General features: G+C 51.2%; 7 protein-coding genes across 7 annotated transcripts; 5 read left to right on the forward strand and 2 right to left on the reverse strand.

Annotated features, from left to right (window-relative positions):
• Positions 1-467: 467 nt before the first annotated feature.
• Positions 468-1,517, forward strand: BDV14DRAFT_209026 (phytanoyl-CoA dioxygenase family protein; the record flags this gene model as incomplete). The annotated part of the gene is made up of 3 exons (XM_073775550.1): positions 468-676; positions 730-1,105; positions 1,166-1,517. Exons 1-3 carry the CDS (start codon positions 475-477, stop codon positions 1,515-1,517), a joined length of 930 nt encoding a protein of 309 aa, XP_073632824.1. The 5' UTR covers positions 468-474.
• Positions 1,518-1,987: 470 nt separating this feature from the next.
• BDV14DRAFT_209029 (NAD(P)-binding protein) lies at positions 1,988-3,247 on the forward strand (the record flags this gene model as incomplete). The annotated part of the gene is made up of 4 exons (XM_073775551.1): positions 1,988-2,107; positions 2,184-2,705; positions 2,769-2,841; positions 2,902-3,247. 4 exons carry the CDS (start codon positions 1,988-1,990, stop codon positions 3,141-3,143), a joined length of 957 nt encoding a protein of 318 aa, XP_073632825.1. The 3' UTR covers positions 3,144-3,247.
• A 1,103-nt stretch (positions 3,248-4,350) lies between these two features.
• Positions 4,351-4,818, forward strand: BDV14DRAFT_195394 (uncharacterized protein; the record flags this gene model as incomplete). Its single annotated transcript, XM_073772189.1, has 1 exon — positions 4,351-4,818. One exon carries the CDS (start codon positions 4,351-4,353, stop codon positions 4,816-4,818), a length of 468 nt encoding a protein of 155 aa, XP_073632826.1.
• An 821-nt stretch (positions 4,819-5,639) lies between these two features.
• On the reverse strand, positions 5,640-7,790 carry BDV14DRAFT_195395 (acyl-CoA dehydrogenase/oxidase; the record flags this gene model as incomplete). Its single annotated transcript, XM_073772190.1, has 4 exons — positions 5,640-6,151; positions 6,613-7,094; positions 7,173-7,622; positions 7,684-7,790. The coding sequence occupies 4 exons, from the start codon at positions 7,788-7,790 to the stop codon at positions 5,640-5,642; spliced, it is 1,551 nt and encodes a 516-aa protein (XP_073632827.1).
• Positions 7,791-8,773: 983 nt separating this feature from the next.
• Positions 8,774-9,639, forward strand: BDV14DRAFT_195396 (GPR1/FUN34/yaaH family-domain-containing protein; the record flags this gene model as incomplete). Its single annotated transcript, XM_073772191.1, has 3 exons — positions 8,774-8,899; positions 8,959-9,154; positions 9,221-9,639. 3 exons carry the CDS (start codon positions 8,774-8,776, stop codon positions 9,637-9,639), a joined length of 741 nt encoding a protein of 246 aa, XP_073632828.1.
• Positions 9,640-11,502: 1,863 nt separating this feature from the next.
• Positions 11,503-14,088, forward strand: BDV14DRAFT_209033 (glycoside hydrolase superfamily). Its single transcript, XM_073775552.1, has one exon. The coding sequence runs from the start codon at positions 11,588-11,590 to the stop codon at positions 13,982-13,984; it is 2,397 nt and encodes a 798-aa protein (XP_073632829.1). The 5' UTR covers positions 11,503-11,587; the 3' UTR covers positions 13,985-14,088.
• Positions 14,089-14,106: 18 nt separating this feature from the next.
• Positions 14,107-15,444, reverse strand: BDV14DRAFT_186907 (uncharacterized protein; the record flags this gene model as incomplete). Its single annotated transcript, XM_073770888.1, has 1 exon — positions 14,107-15,444. One exon carries the CDS (start codon positions 15,442-15,444, stop codon positions 14,107-14,109), a length of 1,338 nt encoding a protein of 445 aa, XP_073632830.1.
• Positions 15,445-16,551: the final 1,107 nt, after the last annotated feature.

Here is a 16,551-nt window from a genome sequence, read left to right on the forward strand (position 1 = left end):
AAAGTTTGAGCGGGGTTTGCAGCACCTCCTTCACCCAGCACGAGGGTGAGGCAATCCATTGGCCGCAATAGCAGTAGTGTTGACATTCGAACACAGTGGCGTGGTTGGCCTGCTACGACGGGGCAAGCGTAGCCGATGTCTTTCCAGGACTTGTTGATTGTTCCCAGGGTAGCAGCTTTCCTTCGTTCGGGTTGATTTTGAATTCCACCGATCTGGTTCCTGTCATCTGGGCGGACGTCTTAATTTTGATTGTCCGCATTGTCATTGTACTCTGGACCGGCTTCTTCGGACTCTGTGGAACGCGAAAGCTCCGAGTACGGGGATCGTTCAGACCAGGTGAGGGTTATGCTCATCTCGATTCGATGACAGGTACAGCCCTGAAGGCACATAAATTCATGTCTTACAGCTGCCTAATGACAACGCCAACTGAGTATGGATGGTGGTGTGTACACCCTAGCGTCTCGCACAAACAACATGCCACCTTCCAGAATCTACGACTCGGGCCTTCAGTACCTGCCGTCTGATAGTCCCCTTGACGACATAACCTACTTGCTGAAGCGGGATGGCGGTGTGGTCCTACGCAGTTTGATTTCTCAGGATGATCTAGACAAGACATACGACGAGATCAAGGACAGGCTGGAAGAGGATCTGGAGTGGAATGGCGAATTCTTTCCAAGTAAGTTCGTTTGCAATAAAGTCTGAAGATCTATCGTTAAGAGTGCCAAATAGAGGAAACGAGACGCGTCAACTCCATGATCGCTAAAAGCCCAACTTATGTCAAGACACAACTTATGAACCCCGTGTTCCAAGCCATTACATCGGAGATGTTGACTACAACAAATACGTTCTGGTGGGGCGACAAGCGCAAGGAGTCGGTTTCGAAGCCTCAAGTTGGATCGTGCGTGGCTATGGAGATTGGACCAGGCGCAAAGGCACAGCCGCTACATCAGGATAGTTATATTAGCCACCGGGTTGTTCCTGAGATTGAGGAGTGGGACGTTGAAAGAGACCGGCAGAGGGAGACATCGATTGGGATGTTGGTTGCCGGTTGCAAGGTCACCAAAGAAATTGGAGGGACGCAGTTTATTCCTGGTAGCCACCTTTGGTACGTTTTAGGAGCCATTGGAATCCTCCCATCCACATACGTATACTGATGTTGCTCTAGGGCGACAAACCGCGACACCCCGCCCAACCTAGATGATGTCGTCGTTCCTGAGCTGGAGAGGGGAGACGCGTTCATTATCCTCGCCTCTGTCTTCCACGGAGGAGGTTCGAATATCACGGCCGACAAGAGACGTCTGGTATACTCTACCTTCGTCCTTCGTGGGTATCTTCGTCAGGAGGAGAACCAGTACCTGGCTGTCCCACAGGACGTAGTTAAACAGTATGATCGTGCGACGCAGGAGTTCATTGGGTACTATATCAGCGATCCCGCCACTGGTTTTGTCGAGCAGATGGACCCAATCTACGTTCTCTACCCCGAGTTGCGTGGAATGCAAAAGCCCAAGGACTTTTGATATATGTCGACAACTAGCTTAGATAAGTCTCTCAAAGCAATTGAACAATATATTCGTCACTATCTTTGATCGGTGATCAGAGGAACCAAGATATGTTGAACATGCAAGTGAGTCCATCACTGAACTCGTCCAGTTTCGATCCTATCGTATGAGTTCCGGCATTTCCGCACCAAGCTTCGTCTCGGGAATATGGTGAGAGCGAACTTCTTAAATTGCTTTTCTCCCGTGGCACCATGCACTCCCCTCATGCCTGCAAGTAAGATGGTGCTTGGGCCAGCTATCCGTCCTACAACCGAGGGACGCATAGCTTTACGTAGTTGCAATGTACGGTAGTGACACCTGATTTGCTTTTGTGGTATCGTCAAGGTTTGCCCGTGATTGGGGGTGCTATGGTATTTATATCGATCGCATAACCTACATTAACTCCCCACACAGTTCGGACTAATACGTTGTTATCTTATAGCGCCGCTATGTCTACTCTAAAACGACAGACAGTTGTTCTGGCCGGTGGTACTGGGGATCTTGCCCAGTATCTCCGTGAGGAGTTAGTCCAAAGTGGACGATACTCTGTTGTCCTCCTGACCCGGAAGGTATTCTTCACTTTCCAATTATTCTCTCCCCTGTTTGAACTGAAACAAAAGCATCCTAACTACCCATCACTTATAGAACCCTCCCCGCTCCACAGAGCCCCATACAACCGTTCACAAAACTGACTACACCACTCCCTCCCTCCTCAACATCCTCAACACTACCAATGCCCACGCTCTGATTTCCACGATCCGCTGCCCCAACAGCGCCTACATCCCCCTACACACCGCCCTCGTAAACGCATGCCTTGTATCCAAAAGCTGCAAGACATTCATTCCCTCTGAATGGGGCGGGAATATCGACGACTTTCCCGACCTACCACTATCCTATGACCTTACTCGCGGACCTTTCCGGAAACAACTCGAAGCCGCGGCGCCGAATATCAGGTCCACCATTGTCAATATAGGCTGGTTCATGGACTACTTCGTACCCGAGAGATGCTCGCACATGAAATACATTCCGGGCGAGTTCCCGATCGACGTGCAGAATGGGAAGTGGGAGTATACCGTTATTGGCACGGGCGATGAGATGCAGAGCTGGGTGCTGGGGCGCGATGTTGCGAGGGCTGTTGTGGCGTTGTTGGGTAGTAAAGAGGACTGGGTAAGTGGGCTATCGCTCTGTTTCAATTTAATCCACATTGTTAACGGTAATGCCACCAAACAGGAGCCTGTGACCTATGTCTCCGGTGGTTGGAGCACCTTCAATGCCGCTGCGGCGGTGCTTGGGACGTTTTATGGTACGCTCTATTGGCGCATGCTGATCTTACCTATGATACTCAGAGACTAACCCCGACTAGGTCGATCCTTAAATAGAAAGTACCGCTCGGTCAAGGACATCAATACGTCTCTAGCCGAGTACAACAAGCAAGAGAACAGAGAGGACATCGGGGTCGTGGAGCTAGAGCAGTGCATCTTGAAGGGTGCGTTGGCTGTGCCGATGGAGAAAACACTGTGGCAGCGCGACAAGTACTTCTCGGGTATCAATTTCATGTCGCTCGAGGAGGTGGTGCTCAAGGCAGACAAAGGAGAGAGGCTTTGAGTTGTTCTCTGTCTCGTCGCTTACTATAATGTCCTACGTTAACGTGAATGGAGCCACCTGTTCATCCATCACTGCGCTAACTAGGCAGATGGGCAATTTTATTGAGGACTCTTCTAGCATACCAAGGAACTTGGGCAAGAGCTCCAGCCTCTGCTACAGTATCTCCAATCCAGCCAAGCCCCCCCCTTGCCTCCCGCTCCTGCAGAATAGTCATATCTTCTAGCACCTTCAAAGCCTAGCTATTTCTAGATGCATACACCTCAGTATTTTATTGTTCACATGTCTAGAAGAGCATGAAAATCGAATTAAATGCCAGTTTCTTCACAGTGAGAGGAAACGGGGTGGAGGGTATCAGAGGTCCCAAAGACCAGATAAAAGTAGGGAACGAGGCAACCATACCGCTGCCAGTTTGCATGACCGTTACTGTGTTGTCGATGTTATACTGCAGAGTGAGAAGTCTGATCGGGAGGAGTTCGCCTCCGAACATCTCATCGCAGATGTTCTTTTTGACAATGCGAGACCTAGCAGAAACCCATCCAGCCCTATGCCAGACTTCGAATTCCACTTACATCATTAACCGGTCCGGTCCGATACTTGTGGTCGGGAGGCCGCGGAGCCCCAATGTCACAACCCGTGGTGAGCGCTCGGTTGGCCTTCCTATCTCAGCATCGCATACATGTCTCTGCGACTGCATTATTCGCGCAACTACCATCCGTCATCGTTTCACCTTCTCGATGTCATGTTTCACGACCACGAAACATCATCGTAGCGTGCTCGAGTTCCAACGTTTTCTCGTTCTCACAGTCATTTGCCCTAGTCATGTGATGACGTCACCTATACCTACCCATACGTAAAGACCCTCTGCTTGAATAATAAGTGCCAGCATTGCTATTAAGTATGTAGATAGAAGTATTCATAGTGCCGCTCTGCTAACATTGCGTGCCCTATTGTTACCAAGTAGTGCACGTAATGACTCCTTCGAATACGACCTTCGCCACTGGGAGTCTCCGGCAGAGTGCTTGAGCAATGGCATATAGTCCAGCTTCCCTAGCCAGCGTAATTCTCATTTGCAGCCTATCGAGCTTCAGCCTATTGGAATTTAAGACCAGAGTACGTTGTGCAGTCCGTACACCCTCTCGTATGCACCTCCCCTTCCATTCGCTTTACCTCCTGCTCATACAATCAAAGCTTCAGAAATCCATCCACCATGCGTTTCACTTTCCTCGCCCTCTCCATGGCGGTGGCTCTTGCCGCAGCAGCACCAACAGCAAACCTTGACGCCGTTAAGCGAGAGGCAGCACCCGAAGAAGACGCGAACCAGGATAATGACATTAGCGTCGGCCTCAAAGAGAAGCGCGACGCCACTCCAGCTGAAGTCGGTACTCAGGCCGAGGACCTCCACATTGGTCTTGGAGCTAGCGTGAATATAAAGGACAAGCGCGACGCCGCTCCCGAGGAGACTGGAAATGGGGACGATGGCCTTCTTGGTCTTTTAGGTGATATTCTCAAGAATAAACGCGATGCCGCTCCCGATGAGACTGGCCATGATGACGGTGACCTTCTTGACCTTTTCGACGATCTTGGTCTTAAAGAGAAGCGCGATGCGGCACCTAAGGAGGCTGGCCATGGTGACGATGACCTTCTTGACCTGGGCCTCGGGATTGACGTCAAATAATAAGAAGGGTAGGCGCTTTTGGTGTTGATTTTGAATGGTCTTTCTGTGCATTGTGTGGAGGTGATAGGAGTCGCTCGGTCTGGGTACGATACCTTCTGGCTTCACTAGGTAGTAGATGGGAACCGGCTCTGACCCTATCATTCTTCCTTCAATGAGCAAGTGCTTTTTCTTATGAGGGCTGCTGGTGGAATCTGGCACTGATCATTTTCCCACTCTGGACACGCGCGGTTCGGAAGCATCTGTCTCAATGAATGAATATCGGTCGTGAGAGATACCGCAGTTGCGAGATCTGGACTGTACCCGAAGGCTCTTTCAAATTACCTTTATACAAATTGTGACTGTAGAATGTAGCACAAGTATTCAATATCACTTACCAGGATTGAGACTGAATGACACTGGATCAATAATTGAGATGGTGCTAAAAAGTTCATTCTATTCCTGGTGGCAGGATCAGGAGCACAGGTGCAAGTACATCTGCTGACCTCTCTAGTGACGGTGGCACAAGTTTGGGTCTGCTGGGTTTCGCTCGACAATGCCAGCCCTCGTAGAAGATTCTTTGTGGCTATCGACAATGATCTAACATTATTTCTTCTCGTGATCGCTGGAACGGAGACCTGCTACAAAGAGGCATTGGCTTCTTTGACACAAAAACGTTTCAGTCTGTTGTGCGATGTAAAGAAAATACAGACAATGAATTCAATAGTATACCACTAAGGCGAATATAAATAGAGCCATGTGCTCCCATCCTGACTTACCCAAGTTCAATCTTCAGTTCCGTCTAGTAGTCGTTAATCCGCTAGCATGTTGTCCCAAAGGTCTCCTCAGAGCTTCTCTCTGTTGCTTTTTGGAACACAGACACCAGATCCCCATGGCGACTCTAAAACCGCCACACCTTGTAACATCCCCGACAACATGTGCAGCGAATGTCGTCCGCGGTACCAGAAGATGATAGGCCAGTGAGTCCTCACAAAAAGCCAGCTCAGCCTAATGCTAAACTCCAGAACGATCCGGTTTCGCATGGAAAATCCCAAGACTAAAGATCCCCTCACAATCGACTTTAACGAGCCGTCCGTGATAATCGCATGCGTTTCTCTCTCGCTGCCCTCTCCATGGCCCTGGCCGTCGCCGTCGCCGCCCCAACCAACCCCCTCCCGAACGAGAAGCGCGAGCTCGTTGGCCTTGAAGTTGACCTCGGCACAGCAAAGTGCGAGGCTGGTGTTGGTCTTGAGGTTGATCTCGGCACTGCAAAGCGCGACGCTGATGTTGATGTGAACGCCGGTGGTCTCGAGGTTAACCTCGGCACTGCTTAGGGAGCGCGAGGTTGTTGAATTAACTGGTGGACTTTAGTGATACTTTAGTTTGGCGCAATGATGGCCCTACAGCCCCGGTGGCTTGGCTCATAACATCGTGGGTATGATGGATTGGATCTGTGGCAATATTCCCGAATGGAATACTCTTGTACATAACGTGCCGGGTCGTGCACTTATTCCAATGCAATAGTGTTTGCAACCCCCTAAGGATATATACGCACTGTATCGCTTGGGTGCAATGGCTTGTGGCTCATCAAAAGTGTCGTCCCAACCCTCCAACAGCTCGTAAGAGACTGAACTGGTCGTTCACGGAAACGAATGAGAATTATTCCAGAAATTACAAATCTTCTCCGAGGTTCACATCGGACCCATGGGTTCTCTTGCGAAACCTGCTTCCCATTGTCTCACTAGACCGTACACTCCAATCCCTCACCCAACCCCGTTCCGCCTCCCTACGTATACCATGACGGAATCGGATACTTACTCAGCAAAGCAAACCTCCCCAACTCGCGATTCTTATACGCAACAGGATCATGTAGCGTATGAGTCCGAATATCCCTCCAGAACCGATCAAGCCCGACCTTCAAGGACGTCGCCCTAGCACCCGTAACCTCAAAGATACCAGATGTAACCCTCAGTCCAGTGTCAGTGGTAACGACCTTCACGCTAGCAACCCACTCCGCTACTTCGCCGCGCTCCTCTGGCTTAAGCGCCGTGCGATCTGTGCTGTATCTGTTGTAAAGGGAGGAAAGACGATCTCCTGCCCGATCCGCGAGGGCTTCGGCTGCGCGCAAATGCGCAAAGAAGTTTCCGTATCGCTCGAGAATGTAGAATTCTTCTGTTGCGGAGGCCTTGTTGTCGCCACCGAACGGCCAAGCGCGGGTGTTGTCTTTTGTGTATCTTGATGCGAAGTCTAGAGCGCCGAGGGCAATGCCTAGGTAGAAGTTGCTGAAGACAAGCTGGATACTATTGCTCTAATCAGCACAGTTTCTTAGTCTCGAAGGATCGGGTATAACTCGCGTCGGCAGAAGCAACGCAGCAAACGACGTCGCCAGAATATTTCCAATCGGCTTTTTGGTGTTCGCGTCCCAGCCCAGCGCATCGCTCCACGGAACACGAACATTGTCAATCTTGACACCACCGGACTCTGTAAGCCGTAGACCGATGTTATGCCAATTATGCGCGAATTGGATCCCAGGCTGTTTTGTTTCTACGATTGCGAAGATGTTGTCTTCCGTTCCCTCAAGCACCCCTTCGAGCACGGTTAGATCCGATACCACGCCGCCGGTGTTGAAGAACTTGGCGCCGTTGAAAATGATATTGTCGCCTTCGGAGGTGATTTTTAAATCACTGTCGCGAGGGTTTACGGCGCCTCCGACGAAGTAGTTGTTTCTGATTATGAGCTCATGAGTCTGCTCGATTTGCTCGGGGGTTCCGACGACGTTGGCGATTGTTGACCAGAGAAGGTGGTAGCCTAGGAGCATTCCAATGGATCTTATTTCTTGTCAGTATGCTAATCCCCTTCATGAGTTGAGATCTGGGATGATTGTCATACCCATCGGCTTTCGCAACCTCCCGAACAGCCTGGTACCCGACGCTCCAGGGCTGTTCGCCGCCGCCATGCCTCCGCGCTGTCGGGAAGTGTAGACCATTTTGCTTCATATTCCGCGTAGGCCGCAAGGTCAGTAGCTAGGGTTGTAGTCGGCATGTTTCTTCACAGACTGGTGTCCTGTGTGAAGCTTTCGTTTGATGTTGGAAATTGAGGATAGAGACGGGATACTGCGACCTCCTCTCGGGGTGCTTAGTATATATACATCCACGGAAGTTGGTGTATGCGCTAGACCGATACGTAGTTGAATGGCTTGCTATGCGTCGAAAATGATGCCATACAGCGCCATGTCTACCCCTAATATTCCTCAATTTGATGCTTCGCAGATTACTCGGCTGATTGAGCATTGTTGTAGTGTTGTTCGCGTCAACTGCAAGGGCGATGTCGTTATCGCGAACGATGATCGACCGACCCAATCCAAACTTGAGAGCATGAGCTTACAATCTAACGTATCGCGCAAGACCTTGTACTTACTCTCTTTTATAATGCGAGCCTTGTTTCTGCTCCTTACCTCTTGTCTTTCTTTGCCCTGTAGCCTGATAAAACACAATTGGAGCCCCCAAGTATGCCCCGGGTTGAGACGTCTATTAGGTTCCCACCCAGCCCGGTCGGATCCAGGACACCGTTCTAGTCGCCTCTCCCCAAGGCACTATGCTTGAATAAATTCGGGCTTTGCTATAAACGACACTGGCTGTAGTACTACGGCTGCAGTCGCTCGTATTGCATAGTTCATCGCGACGAGTTGCACCGGCGGATGATCATCCGCCCTTCGCGCACGTCATTGTAAGGTTGATTATGCGATCAAGATGCTGTCTTGCCAAATAGACCGCGCCAGCGACCTGCCTAACAGCCCAAATATTGGGTTCCGCTCTCGAATATCAGATCGCCGATCATAGTTTCATGTGACAAAACCTCTGCGATAATCCTGTTGCACGCCATATCTTGCTCTGCATGATGTGATAGCTCAGTACATATATCGAGAGCGCGGCTTTGGTGGACTCGAGACTCTGTCAGAAACTCATCATACTTCGTGCCAATGATTCCCGGTCACACCCTACATACAGCCAACGGCAAGACCAAATCCAAAGACTCTCTCGATGTTGAAGGCCAGGCCATACCAAGGCCCGTCGAAGATGTGAAGCCGAAGACCCTTGGCGCGGGTGTAAGGTTTCCAGTCTTCGAATCGCACGGACACCCTTGATACTAACTGTTTGCATGTAGTCTGCGTTAGCCCTTGGCGTGTTCGGCACCACACTGACGACCCTCTCTCTGGCACTGATGGGATGGCGCGGTGTCACAACAACGAACGCCTTTGTCGCCAACTTCTTCTTCATCGCTGCATTTGGTCTGGTCATCACGACGCAATGGGAACTTTCAATCGGCAATGGATTCGCGTATACTGTCTTTAGCGCTTTTGGTGAGCTCCGCGTCCCTAACCTCTTGACACATCTCCAGAACAGCAGTGCTAACAATAGATATCTAGGCCTCTTCTACGCCGGCTACGGCGCCCTCCTAACACCCGCCTTCGGCGTCTCAGCAGCATACGGTGGAACAGATACAGCAGAGTACAACAACGCCGTCGGGTTCTTCATGATACTGTGGACAGTTTTCGAGTTTACATTCCTTATCGCGTCGCTGCCTAGTAACATCGCGTACATCCTTGTCTTTCTATTCGTTGATCTCGGTTTCTTGACTGTTGCGGCGAGTTACTTTGCCAAGGCTGATGGGCATGCGAATTCTACGGCTGCGCTGCAGAAGGCTGGTGGCGCTTTTTGTTTTGTTGCGGGGTTGACTGGGTGGTATATTGTTTTTCATCTTTTGTTGCAGGAGAGTTTGCTCGATTTGCCGTTGGGGGATACGTCGAGGTTTTTTGGGAGGAGGAAAGGGAAGAAGGGGGAATAGGCAGTTGACGTCTTGGTATGGAGAGTAACATAGGGAGATATTTGAAGATCCAGGCTGTTCGGGTTGTAGAGGTCACTGTATCTCACAGTAAAGAAAGCCTAGACGGCCGCAAAGTTCAAAGAAATCCACAGCAGCTCAGTCCAGAGCTCTCGGGTTGAAGATGAGCCTCCAGATAAATCTCGTAGAGCGAAGGCTCGATAAAGCTGTCGCAGGTCTCAGACATACATAGAGTCCTGCTACGAGGGCTGACGAGGTCTACTGTGCTGCTTTTCTCCTGAGTGCGAAGAGATGTCATCAAATTTACTCCGTGGCGTTCCCTGAGACCTAGCTTGACTTAGACGACAACGGAATAGGACTCCGTGCCCATGGATATGACAGATGCGATCGCGGCTCCACAAGAATGGCGCGTCTACTGACGCATGCAGTGCCTGAGGGGCCGAGGATACTCAACCTACGGAGTAGAGGCTAAGACAGCTGCCACTGCCGAACCCGCTCTTGTGGCTGTTACATGCTCATTCGGAAAATCCGAACAGCGGCATATATTCGACTCATTCGTGGCCAGGAGGTGTCGGATTCAGGAGCTCTCGCATGGCGAGGAATACTACCCAAGGGCAAGAGTCATTGAGTAGCAGGGAAACATGATGCTGGCGGAGGAATGACACAGAATTTCTACTGTCCTCTCGGGCACGACCCGGACTGGGGTCCGGGAACGCTACAGATTTCAGACCCGGACCCGCGCAAAAACTTCCCTTCTCGGACGTCCAAAATTAGCCGTTCAGTCCGGAAATCGGGATCGGGATGTGAAAGATAGTTCGAACTGATTCCCGGAGCAGAGCCCGAATTTGATGCGCCATCCCGCGCTCCGTGGTTACATAGTTGCATCCCTTTCTTGGCTTCATCAGGGTCGGGTTCCGCTAAAGGAACTGCCAAGAGAGACCGGCTCCCGGGGTACGGGTGAGAGTTGCTTGTTTAAGGGTACTTGAGTCTTGACGCTTGAGGTTACGTTGATTTCAACAGCTTGTTAGTTGCAGAGCAGAGAGCAGATACGGACATGTCGTTGCATGGGATGTTTATGGCAATGCAACTCGAAACTTTCCTGAAATCAAACGACTTCTAGAGTTTTCGAGTGAAGCAATTTATCTGTGACTAGCTACATCTTCAACCAAGAACACATGCTACAGCCAAGTTCACGATCGGTGCTGCAGACGCAGGTACGGACCACAATGGGGGATATCCGAGTCAGGTGACGTAGCAGCCCTAGAAGAAGTGGATCAATCATGGCTCCACGAGCGCCAGGGTAAAACCCCTATTTGTCGTTCTTATCAGATGTTCCACTGAACAGAAATTGGGAGCTCGGGAAATCCGAGCAGTCTGCAGAGTCTGACCGTCAAGGGGAAAATTGGCACGCTCAACGGCGAACGCCACCCCTGGCGATCCGCAAGCCTATTTTGATTTGAAGGGGATCATAGTTTGTCTTCTTTTCAAGTCTATATACAAGATGCACACAGTGAGCGTTCGTCTATGACAGCTAGATCTGCAAGGGTTCGCAGCCTCATGCTTAATCGATCTCAATCACCCTGACGAACCCCTGCGGCAGCCAGCGTTTCCTTTCTGCAGACGCGTCCGCGCGGAAACATGGTCTGTATCGCCTCAATTCCGACCCAATTCCGGGTCGATCACTGCCAATACGGGTGCATTGTCCATGTAGCCTACGTAACCTCGTGATTCCAGCTGTCGCTGCGAAACAATTAAATCCACTAGGCATCAATAATGGGGACATCGCTGATCGGGTCCTGAAATAAGCATAAAAAGTGGTGGTTGTCCACGAGGGGAGATGATTTTCCCCAAGCTTCATTCTTTAACTATCCATCCCTTCACTCTCTTTCTATCTTACACTCCTTCTATCCTGACTATCTTTCCTTTCTAACATCTTGCCCGCTTCGTCAGGATGAAGTTCACTGACGTCGCGCTGCTCGCGGCCGCGGCCCTCCCCAGCGGAGTCCTCTCGGCCAGCACCAACAACTCCTCCAACAGCGGCCTCCTTTCCTCCATCCAAAACCTCGGAATCTACGACTCCGCCTACCAAAAGGCCAAAGCGCTGGTCGCTGGCCTCAACACCACAGAAAAGGTGACAATCATCACCGGCGGCTCCCTCGACGGAAAGTGGACGGCCCTTGAGAGCAAGGATGGCGTGTCCGGCGTCAACCTAGCCTACTACGTCTCGAGTTTCCCGCTCGGTAACGCTCTCGCCATGAGCTGGAACAAGACCCGCGTGTATGATCAGTTCCTTGCGACGGGTAGCGAGTTCTATGGGTTGGGATATAACCTCATTAACGGTCCTGAGCCGGGTCCCCTGGGTCGCACGCCCTGGGGTGGTCGTGCTGCCGAGGCTTTCTCTCCTGACCCTTACCTCTCCGGTATTATGATGGCCGAGGCCATATCTGGAGAAAACGACGCAGGTGTCATTTCTTGTGGTCGCCACTGGCTTTTCAACGAGCAGGAAACGAACCGCTCTAGTATGAGTGGAGGGAGTTCATACTCTTCTGTGGTCAACGACAAGACAACCCACGAGCTCTACGCTTGGCCCTTCGCCGACGGTGTCCACGCTGGTATGGGCGCCATGATGTGCGCCATGAACAGCATCAACGGTACCGCGTCTTGCGAGCACGAGCACTCGCTCACCGGTATCCTGAAGGCTGAGTTCGGATTCCCCGGTCTTGTCTCCGCTGACGTGGGTGGTCAGAAAACTGCATTTGGATCCGCCAACGGAGGTCTCGACTATGGATCGAGCCAGTACTGGTCTGATGCAACTATCGAGGCTGGTCTGAAAAACGGGACCCTCACCGAGGCTCGTCTCGACGATATGGCCATCCGTAATGTCATCGGATACTACTACGTCGGCCTTGACGACGGAGAACAGCCCTCTGTCGTAGACACCTCATCTAACGGCCACGTCCAGAAGAACCACAAGGACCTGATCCGCCAAGTTGGCGCCGAGTCGATGGTTCTTCTTAAGAACGACGCCAGTGTTGGCGTTGGTCTCCCACTTACAGAGGGCGGCTCGATCACTGTCTTTGGTGCGCATGCCGGCTGGGCTATGTCTGGTCCCAACCAGGAATTCTCCGTCATGGGCTCTGACGGCGATGTTTACCAGGGCCACCTTACCTGCCCTACTGGATCTGGTGCTGGTTCTTCTCCGTATACTATTACTCCCCAGCTTGCTTTGACTCTTCGTCAGCGTGAGGCAGGCGGTATGATCTGGTGGATCACCAACGACACTATCAGCGATAGCAGCTCGAGCAGCGACGGCTCCGGTATGGGTGGCGGTAGCTCTGGCGGTATGGGCGGTGGTATGCCGAGCATGGGCTCGAACAGCACGGGCTCTGGTAGTCCCCCCAGCATGGGCGGCGGTGGCGGCGGCGGTGGTATGGGAGGAGGCGGCGGCGGCATGAACTTCGGCGGCACAGCAGTCTCCCACACATACGCCGACTTCGCCTCAACCTCATCCCAAGCCTGCCTCGTCTTCCTGAACGCTCTATCCGGTGAAGGCGCCGACCGCGGCGAACTCTTCAACGAAGACCAGGACAGCATGGTCCTTGAAGTCGCGAACAACTGCAACAACACAATCGTCGTAATCAACACCGTTGGCCCTCGCTTGATGGAGAACTGGATCGAGCACGACAATGTCACGGCCGTTCTATACGGCGGTCTTCTCGGCCAAGAATCGGGCTTCGCTATCACGGATGTTCTCTACGGCGACGTTAACCCGTCAGGTAAACTCGCGCACACGATTGGAAAGAACGCTACCGATTACCCCGTTTCCATCTGTGATACTGCCGTCTGTGATTTCTCTGAGGGAGTTTACATCGATTACCGCTGGTTCGACGCGAAGAACATCACGCCCCGTTATGAATTCGGGCACGGTCTCTCGTACACAACGTTCAAGTACGGCGCCGTCGAAGCAAAAGCTACTGCCCCCCGCGCCCTGCAATCGCGGTACCCGACTGGCCCGCGTGGTCTTGGTGGACACGAGGACCTCTTCGATGAGGTCGTCAAGGTTACAACCTCGATCTCTAACACGGGTAAAGTTGCTGGTGCGGAGGTTGCTCAGCTCTACGTCTCGTTCCCCAAGGAGGCGCAGCAGCCTTCCAAGATCTTGCGTGGTTTCGACAAGGTTCATGTTCCTGTTGGTGGGCATGAGGAGGTTAGCTTCTCCATTCGTCGTCGTGATCTCAGTTATTGGGATGTTACGGCGCAGAAGTGGGCTGTTGCGAAGGGCGAGTATAACTTTTCTGTAGGTGCTAGTTTCTCTGATATCAAGGGGACTGCTACTCTGCGGATCTAAGGGGTTGCTTTGGACCTGGAGGATTTGAGTCTGTATAGATCCTTGATTTAGATGCATTTAATGTTCTAGATACTATGTATAATTGAATATTATTGAATTATGCCTCGTCAATATGAGGAAGATCACTGAGTCTCACCCAGGAGCTCTACCCTCAGTACTTTCTCGACTCCCCCCAGGTATCCCTGAATATCTTCGGGCTTCTCATACCCCTCATTAAAATTATACATCAATCTCAACTCTCCACCAAACGTATAGAAATTGATCAAGCTCATCCCCAGTACAATATCCAGGTTAAGCTTATAATCTTTCACAGTCACAACACTCCCATACCCCCGCTTCAAGTACTGTTCAACAACACCAATACTACTCACCAACGCATCAGTTGGAATCGGCGCAGTCTGGTACGCAGGCGACTGGACAAGCCCAGCAAGTGTTTGTGTCAGCGGGCCTGCCATTTCCATGTACTCGGGATTCCCCTTGATGGTGGTGTAATACATGTTGAGAGTTTGAGCCAGCTCCGTGTGAGAAGCTGGAAGTTTCGTCGTGAGAGCATAAGGCGAGTAATAATTGGCGACCGCAGTATTTTTATAGTTGTCCGGTAGATATGGTCGAAAATTGAACTCTGCCGAGGAGGTATACCGCGTCGAATTCGAAACCAAGTCCGCGTTTTCCATGAGCACGCGGATATACGCTGCGTGCACGGCGGGTGTCACGCTTATGCCTCTTTTCTTGCAAGCAGTCACGATTGCTTCGGTTGTCTCGGGACTAAAGCGGTGTTCGATATGTCGGCATCCACCCGGGACAGTCTTTCCGACACCAGACGGAAGACCAATTGCTGGTAGGCGAGCGGTGTAGTCGTTCATTATCATCGCCGTGGCCTTCTCGGTGGCTTTGGGTGACGGTGCGCTGTATCCGAGGATTTCGTCAACAGTCGGGTTGAGACGGGTATGCTCTTCGCCGAAGGATATGTTGGATTTCGGGCTCGCAAGGGCTGTGAAGAATTTATCCCAAAACATAAGGAGCCCGATACCGTCGATAATAGCGTGGTGCGTGAACAGGATGAGTTCAGATGAGGCGGGGATATAGTAAAGCGTCGTCTGTTTATATTCCCGCGTAAACGTTTGGTAGAACTCCTCTGCATCGGATACATTCGATACCACCACAAAGGCCGCATCAAGCCATGTCTCTAACTCCGCCTCAACGGGCACTTCATACACTTTCTTATCTCCCTCAAATGTAACAGCCAACTCAGGCTCATCGTGCCGGAGCTGCTTCCACGCATCGCGAAGTGAGGATCGTACATCAAGAAGGTTAAATCCAACCTTAACAGTCGAAAACATCAGAAAGTGCTCGCGACCACCACAGACAGAGGCTGTAGCCTGCCCCGTGAACCAGAAGTATGTCTCGAGGCCATTAAGCGGGCGTTCCCAGCGGGTAGGGGAGATTTGGGACCAGCGCATTTTGGTTAGGTGATGAGGGTTTAGATGCAAGACTTTGATTTGGACGAAATGTTGCTTCGTGAGAATCAAAGGGCCAGTATGCGAGGCTTATATCCCCTCCGGCCCCAACGGTATAGTGGATGCTCAGCCTCCGCGAAGGGAAATGATTGTTCATCTTGTTCATCCATGGATTGCAAATCGCTGTAATCAGCCATAGCTCCATTCTCATGACGACAGAGCCAATCAGTGATAAGGCTAAAGGATGCTTGGCTTGCGCTAGTGGATATGACATTGGGTCTAGCCTTTTTAAGTAAGATCGCGCGCTTGTCTAACGCTTTGTCGGTGCCGTTTTTCGCCGCCTGTTCTCCGCAGTGTACATAGTTCGTATGGGCGACGAAGGACGGAAGATTTCGAATCTTAATGTGTTTTCTCCTTCAAGAAAATATCTAGATGGCAGTATTTAGTGCTAGATAAAGTCAAGTGGTTGTCCCCGTAGCGACATCAGGTCCATAGTTGCAGGATCCCAATTCTGTTAGAGATATCTATCTTGTCGTGAATATAGCATCAGCAATAAGTTGTATCGGCATTACTTCCTTAAGAACTCGGACTGCCCCAACAGGAATAGCCATACTAGTACGGCATAGTTATTCAGCATGGGACGAGAATGAATTGTTCCAGCCCTGAGGACGATGGACAAAATGGTGACGCCGACCCTTTATTGGTCGGGTTCTGTCTCAATAGGCATTATCGAGAAATGGCTCAGCGTTGCAGGTTGTCATCCTCAATGACTATCGCAGGCAACGAAGTCTGCGAAAGCAGCAAGACGTGGGAATTTAGTTGCAACGATGGGCACGGGCTGCGATGAGACGAACGACGGCAATGATCGGAATCGGAATGGTTATTGTACGCTATCTATCCCAGCCTCGAAGGAAAAGATGCTTTCGCTCTCCTTTAAGCGCAGTGTAGTCTAACCTACGAACCTACGAAGCTTTCCAGTAAAAGAACCATTGCCACTCAATTGGCCAACTGAGTAAATAGTGTGGGTCATAGTGCCACATTTCGCACCGCAAAGATTGACTCCAAACCAGCCGTGAACCCGTTGAAATTCGGAGATGGTGCCTGATATTC

Source organism: Aspergillus stella-maris (genome assembly GCF_047715825.1).
Source record: "Aspergillus stella-maris strain CBS 113639 unplaced genomic scaffold BDV14scaffold_3, whole genome shotgun sequence".
Classification (NCBI taxonomy): Eukaryota; Fungi; Ascomycota; class Eurotiomycetes; order Eurotiales; family Aspergillaceae; genus Aspergillus; species Aspergillus stella-maris.

Coding starts and splice junctions, on each gene's coding strand:
- BDV14DRAFT_209033 (XM_073775552.1), top strand. CDS start 11,588: ATGAAGTTCACTGACGTCGCGCTGCTCGCGGCCGCGGCCCTCCCCAGC.